At 45.3% G+C, this 7,500-nt stretch overlaps 2 protein-coding genes across 4 annotated transcripts in view; both read right to left on the reverse strand.

Annotated features, from left to right (window-relative positions):
• ankrd33ba (ankyrin repeat domain 33ba) overlaps window positions 1-3,651 on the reverse strand; it is an 18,127-nt gene extending 14,476 nt beyond the window's left edge. For both annotated transcript variants that reach the window (XM_056584514.1, XM_056584513.1), the window contains exon 1: window positions 2,638-3,651. In XM_056584514.1, coding sequence (XP_056440489.1) covers window positions 2,638-3,096 — 459 coding nt within the window. In that variant the 5' untranslated portion in view covers window positions 3,097-3,651. The remainder of the gene's footprint in view (window positions 1-2,637) is intronic.
• Window positions 3,652-7,399: 3,748 nt separating this feature from the next.
• Window positions 7,400-7,500, reverse strand: part of ropn1l (rhophilin associated tail protein 1-like) — a 6,114-nt gene continuing 6,013 nt past the window's right edge. For both annotated transcript variants that reach the window (XM_056584068.1, XM_056584067.1), the window contains exon 6: window positions 7,400-7,500. This exon is cut by the window's right edge and continues 144 nt beyond it. The gene's annotated coding sequence lies outside the window, so the exon portion shown is untranslated.

A 7,500-nucleotide genomic window follows, 5' to 3' on the forward strand; every position in this document is an offset into this window, starting at 1 on the left:
CATTTAATGACATGCATGCTATTCGACTTATGTCATTTCTGTTGTGCGCTCTTCCTTCCTGCAGGACGAAGACCTCATCAGCACATTACACAGAGCCCATTCTGTTACATGGAAGATGGGGGTTGGGGGGGGAATGGAGATGAGAAAAAAGGGTTGCGCGGGATATATGGGGTATGGGCTATCGAAAAGCAGGGCTTGGTTGGGGGTCGCTCCGACTGTACAGGCTCTCCACCACCAGTTCAATTTAGTGTTCATTACTGGTGTATTAGATTATCTGCTCAATGTCCAAACGAATGGGGTCTCCAATCTAATTAGGATAGATTCAGCCCCCCCCCCCCCCCCCCCCCCCTCCACTGGCTCTTGTCCTCTGCCAGGACTCCAGATCCAGATCCCATTAGAGACTGAGATATACTCTAAAATATACTGTGATGTAAACTCACTTATACAGGATATATTCTCTAATATGTAGCTGGATGTATGCTAATATGTACTCTGTGTACTCTGATGTGTACTTGGATGCGAACTTCAATATATACTCTGACGCCTACTAATGAGGAAATACTGAGCCATTTTATTTCAACAGCATATGCACTAAGAGGAGCAAGGCCTAACCATTTCAGAAACAAAATATAGCTTTGAGCATTAATGTAGCACTTTAATTATTTAAAAATAGAAGACTGTGTGTATATTTTATTTGTGTAAAATAGGGCAAATCTATGAATGCTCCGTTGGTTGTGGATGAAAACGACTTGAATATTCTCAGCCAAGGCAAACTCGTCGGTGCATGTGTGATTAAACATGATGTAACGCGAGCAGTGGGTCTAATGGAGCATTCCATTTACTGCCCATTGTAAATGCAGTAAAATGTGTAGGTTTAGCAAAACCACAAACATCTCTAACATGCACACTCGCACATACACCTGTACCAGAATAGGCACACACACACACAACAAAAACACACACACACACCACGCATGCACGCACGCATGCACACACACACACACACACACACACACACACACACACACACACACACACACACACACACACACACACACCACGCACGCACACACGCACACACACACACACACACACACACACACACACACACACACACACACACACACACACACACACACACACACACACACACACACACACACACACACACACACGCCTGATTGCATGTTTTGTTGACTGTATTTTCACAGTGCAATAAAGGGCTCAAGGGGGCTCTTTCTACGCTTGTAAAACTAACGACGGGCTGAGCTTCTGTAGGCATAGTTTCACGCTCAGGGTAAAAAGTAAATTGAGAGACTAGAAATATCCGATGTTATTGACAGAACATTAGGAGTGAAACAAAAAGCAGAGATGGTAAAGTAGAGCATTATATTACCTAGGGCCAATGTGTCACATACAAGTCTCTCTTTTGCATGCATTATAACGCCATTACTTTGTTAATCTCACGCACGCACGCGCACACACACACACACACACACACACACACACACACACACACACACACACACACACACACACACACACACACACACACACGTTTACTGTTCAATATGTAACATGGTGCGGGTACATGAGTTGTAATCCTCTGTGGATTGTACCATGTTTGGTTCACGGTGGCATCATCTCATTGTGCTGGCCTTGTGGGTTCAATTGTGTGTGACTGTAAACCTGCAGGCTCTAAATATCATTTTCATTGAAAGGTAAAAAGAGATCAGTTAATAAGCTCTGTAAAAAGACTGAATTTCGAATGTATCTAGTTGGATGGTCAATGTGTCATACAAGTCACTCTTTTGCATGCATTATAACGCCATTACTTTGTTAATCTCATACACACACACACGGGCGCACGCACGCACGCACGCACGCACGCACACACACACACACACACACACACACACACACACACACACACACACACACACACACACACACACACACACACACACACACACACACACACACACACACACACACACACACCTGATGGTATCATACAGAGAACAGTCGAGGCCCTTTGTCGTACACCTGGCCACTACTGGCCACTACTTTGTCATACATAAGCCACTACTGTCACCAGAGCCCACTTATTTCAATACCTATAAATTGCTAGGGAGTAAGCAGGCCCCACCAATCCCAATATGTGTTTACTGTTTGAGTTCCTGCCCCATGGCTTCCATAGAGCCCTGATCTGCACACACAGAGCCCTCCTCAGTCCTCACACTTCAAATCCTGTCTCAAATCATCTTAGCATCCAATAAGTGTGACTGACGTTAGACATTTGAAGATATAAAATCCCCTAACTCGTACGAGCTCTTGTAGGCTTAGTTTCTGAAAGTAATCTGCGTATGCAAACGCCTCTGCCCCATATGAGTGGTCACACTGAAAACGCGCGCTTCATCTCTCACACGTGGTGCGTTTTGCGCCTACTTACACATTCGGAATAATGCGTGCATTGAACGGCCATACTCAAATCAGTGTTCCAATAAATGGCACAAAGATAATCACGATCATCACACGTGTGTACCAAACACGATCAAAACGACACCAAGAACAAAAAACAACAACTACTCATCCGAGGTGTTCCCACTCATCCCTCATGACCCATCGAAAGCCTACCCGGTGGTTCCTATCGGTCCTCCGAACCTCTTCCTCGTCCACCCCCTGGCGCACCATGATCCGCACGACCGCCGCGTTGTTGGTGCAGCACGCCTGGTACAGGGACAGGGGCTCGGCGAACTCCGGAGACGGCGTGCCCCCGAACACGTCGTCTTCCGGCGGGTAGAAGGAGTCGTCCGAGGCGATGCTGCGGGAGTCATCCAAGTCCTCGAAATCGATCTCTTCGAACTCGTCATCGTCGTTCTCCTCGTCCCCTTCATCCTCTAGTTCGTCGCTTTCTCTTAAGGAGCTGAGATAGGTATGGTCCTGGTCAGAACCGGGCGCGATGACCGGGTGGACGTGGGCGATGCTTCTCCCGGCTGGAGCTTTCTGCTGTTGTTGCGCTGACTGGAGATGTGTTGCGTGTTTGCCGCGCGTCGAGGAGCTGCCTCCATCCCTGTCGTCCGTGATCAGCACCATCTAACCCCGGGACCCTGGCTCAGTGTCCTCGGGGACAGACAGACGAGCGAGAGACGCACCTCCCGGTGCATCGGGCAGCAGGGGAGGAAGGGGAGGCTGGTTCTCTGTTCACAGCATCACCGCTCCGGATAGCGAAGCCGTGAAAGCGAAGCTGCTGAAACTTTCTTGTACTCTCTATGTAAATACACAAAATTAGGGCAAAACGTCCGTTAAACCCTATTGTTATCACTAATCCGCCATGGCGTGTTGAAATACACTTTATTTTGTGAAACGATCATAAATAAATTAATATGGCCTATAAATAAATAAATAAATAAATAAATGTTTAAAAAGATCCACGCGAAGAGTTGTTGACAGCGGTTAAAAGTCAAATGAAAACGTCCCAAAAAGTAAAGTTGGTTGGAGTAAAAAAGATCTTCAAACAAGTGTACTCCGTAGATGAATGGCTCACTGGCTTGTGTGTAGCATGCAGTGTGAGCAAAACTGCAGTGCTCACACACCACACACACACACACGCAAACACACACGACCGTCCCATGCAGAACGCAGAGAGACAGACGCCTGGTAAACTGTAGTGGCCACTAATCCGGTTAGATCCCTCTCCCTCTACTCTCCCCTCCTCCCCCTCTCTCTCTGATGAGGATTAATCCTACTCTCTGTTGGAGGAGCTAAGAGTCTTTTGTTGAGATTGTCAAATTAAAATGACTCAGTGTACAAATATTGCGCTAGAGGCAATGATTATTTTCACTCTTCCATAGTTGAAGAAGGAAAACTAAATTATGCTTATGTAACATGCTTTTCTTAATTTGTTTTGGAAACATAGGCCTACGCTATGAGTGACAGCAGACCCTGGGTGTGTCTTCTCATAGGCCTACAGTGTATTGTTTTACCTCATAGATGATGGGGCCAGGGGGTCTGTTCACAACCAAAAGCATGAGAATAATTTTGTAAGATTTTCTTTTGTCTCATGTAAGGTCAGAGGTTCCTACCCATAGAAAGCACTGCAGGGCAAAAGTTAGACAAAAGGACAAGGCCATGTCTAACAGCCTTAGGGGTCATATAAAACAGTGTGTTCTTTATAGTGCACTGGGCACTGTGTCACAGATGTGAACCGATTTCCTTTCCAATGTACTATATAACAATGCAACGGTGTCACTGTAATAAGAAGAGTCGGGAGTTAAAGAGCACCGATATTTGAAATAATTAAGATTTAAATTGAACGCATCTTTCAAAAAGTGATCATCAATTTCCTTGATTAAAAGCAGGGACGAAGAAGAGACAGCGGTGGCAGAATACGTTGACGTCATTTTTTTACTTCTTCATTTCAGGCCACAGCTGCTGCGTTTCGCACCATTAGTGCGGGGTCAGCTGATGCAGCTCCTCGTGTGAATGCCTCACACCTCCTTGAAGAGCACCAGGTTAAACTGAGGACAATGTTACCTCTCGTATGCAATAGAATAGAGTAGGATAGAATTGTTAGAGAGATAGACAGACAGAATGACGAACAGACAAACAGACAGACTTTATTCCACTCGAAAGGGAGATTAGGTTCGCTAGAGTAGTTCTTCAAAACACGATACTTTATTCACGTCTAAATTACATCAAAGAAACAAATGTATAAATTAGTGTTGTTGCGGTTAATCCTTTGACTGCTCCATGTGTCCCCGGCTGGTACACTATATATATACGGCTGGAACCAGCTGCTTTGTTTAAGTGCGGGCACCAAAACACATGCGTGGCTTCTGTTTTTTTTGTCTTTTTCCGCTGATTAACAGGCCTTTTATTAGCTGGCTCACATCTGCTCTGGAAAAAAGGAAAAAAAATCCTAGTGCAGAACAATCCCAGTGTGTATCCATAATTACAGCCCGACACAACTCTGGGTGTGATTCCCCTATGTCCCACACACACACACACACACACACAAATCATTGCCATAGGTACAAGCTTTGCAGGTGTACTTACATGTCCCTCATCAGCTATGCCAAGGTATAGCCGTATGTGTGGCTTTTATGCTGTTGAAGTCAGGCTCTGCTGTCTCTGTATTCACTGCATTACCCCGAACTAAGTACAGAAGAAGTGACAGATCATTATGGGTCATCTAACCCTTGAGCAATATGATTTCTGCGTTTGAAACTGTTTCGCTGACCTCGATCCTCGTCTGTGACCTTGTAATGTTTGTCACGGACACGGTGGTGGTAGGACCTGCCCCGGCCTGTCTGTCATTTGTAATGGAAGGGTGCAAGACAACAGATAACCCACAAAATTCCCAAAGCCCATGTGTTGTTGGCTATGAGACACTGAAGACAGTGATGTCATGATAAAACCGTGACTTGGGCACCACATCCACGTGTTTTCCGCAAAAGCAGTGCTTTCACCGGCACCATCAACAACAGTCCCAGTCAGGAAAGAATTCACCACACAGAAAAACACATCCATAAATAACCTTTCTACTGTTTCTTCTAGTGAATAAAACAAAAGATGAATGTATTCAAGCACCACCTCGCATTCACTCAGAGGTTACAGCTGCCAGAGACAAAGTAATGCCCAACATATTGTGTTCCCCTCATTCACTTTACACACCTATTGTTTTCTTACTTTATTTTCCAACCGAATACCTGAAATACCAACATGAGGCGCCATGCCGTGCCACAAGTCTTCTACAACTCTGTTGTCTACAAGCGTCTTCCTCTCATGTGGAGAAAGGGTTCTCTTCAGTCAACAAGTTTCTACCCGCACACATCCTGTCGGGCCTTAATTAAAACCATGAAGCAAATTGCTTCTGCTTTCCCTGTTCGGATACGACCAGGCAGGGCGAGAACTGGTACAATGTAACCTTGACGCAGAGTTCAAATTATGAACAGAGTGTGGCTTTTTCCCTTTGTGAGGTCAAACCAAAAGAGAATGATTTGTATGAAAATAGGATAAAGCCAAAAGAGAGTATGGAGAACCAAATTAGGATTAAAGTGACTCTTTAGTGTACGTACCAGAGCACTGCCTGGGCCTGTGAGCACATGTTTAAACAAATAAATTAACAAAGAGTCCTTTGCTTCCAGGGAGTCAGGCAAGTCTCTGCATGCCTTCCCCTAGGACCCCTGGTTCAGTCCTACCGTGGTTCCTTCCTTAAAACCACACTCAACCAAAACAGCCCCCCCCCCCCCCCCCCCGCCCCCGTCCTTCCCTGAAAAAACCCTCTCTGCTTTCGACATACCTGGAGCTGGGCCGCCTCACAAAGATCTCTTGTAAAGTGTGCACCTCGGCACAAACACGCCTCTGTGTGTGTGTGTGTGTGTGTGTGACTGAGTGATTAAATCAGAATGAGAGAGGAGAGAATCTGTGAGAACAGTTTGCTTATGTTTGTGTGCGAAGCCAAAATGAGGGCCGGAATTAAGCTGGGCTGAGTGTGTTTAAAGAAAAGAGGTTGTGTGTGTGTTAGCAGATTTTTTCCTATTAACTCAGTCCCTCTCTTCCCCATCTTCTTTACAGATCAGGGCTAATGACGCCGCATTTGAATGTCTTGATTAGAAACTCCTGCTATGATTGGTTAATAGCGTGGGATGAAAAACATTGATTATATTCAGAGAGCTCTGGCAAAGCGAATGCGTTTAAATTTAGAGACAATGTTGTCGCCGCCTACTCAAATATGGACAATGTCAATGGAGCACAAGTAGCAATTAAGCAATTTTAATCACCAAGCTTTTCTGTTTAATTGGGATTTGTGGTGTGTGTGTGTGTGTGTGTGTGTGTGTGTGTGTGTTTGTGTGCATGCGGATGTTTGTTGGGTTTGTTTGTGCAGATTAGCAAACACAATCCTCATACTAACCCTCACAATGGAGAATCAACTTTATAAGTTACTATTGACATATTTTGTTCAATCAAGTGACATAAATAAGACATATGTCTACATTAAAAAACTCAGGGATAAAAAAAACACACTCTTGAGAAACACACACTCGGCTCGCAAGACTAATGACACGCATGGCATAGAGGTTCCTTCTCCCAAAGGTCAAATATAACCGCCTCTTCCGCCATGACCTCGGGCAGTTTCTTTCACAATGCCCCAAGAACTTATGGCGTCTGTGATACACCCGATTCAGCACCATTGAAATATGCCCCCCATAGAAATATGTTTGACATCCGATCGATGAGAACATTATGCGGTTAGGTCAAAGGTTCAAATGCAATCTGGGGGTTGGGGGGGGGGGGGGGGTTGGGAGGGTGCACGGGTTTAAACGCTGTTTAATGCTGTTTCAAATGGATACCAGATCCTCCACACATCTACATGTAGGCCTAATCTTCACGATGACACACAAATTTGATCGCTGGTCCGTTCTCAGCGGGGTCTCCCCCCCCCTGAGCCCGACTCGACACGCAAGTTCAGCTTTCTCTCTCGTTTACGTTTAAAAC

Source organism: Gadus chalcogrammus, chromosome 23 (assembly GCF_026213295.1).
Source record: "Gadus chalcogrammus isolate NIFS_2021 chromosome 23, NIFS_Gcha_1.0, whole genome shotgun sequence".
Lineage (NCBI taxonomy): Eukaryota > Metazoa > Chordata > Actinopteri > Gadiformes > Gadidae > Gadus > Gadus chalcogrammus.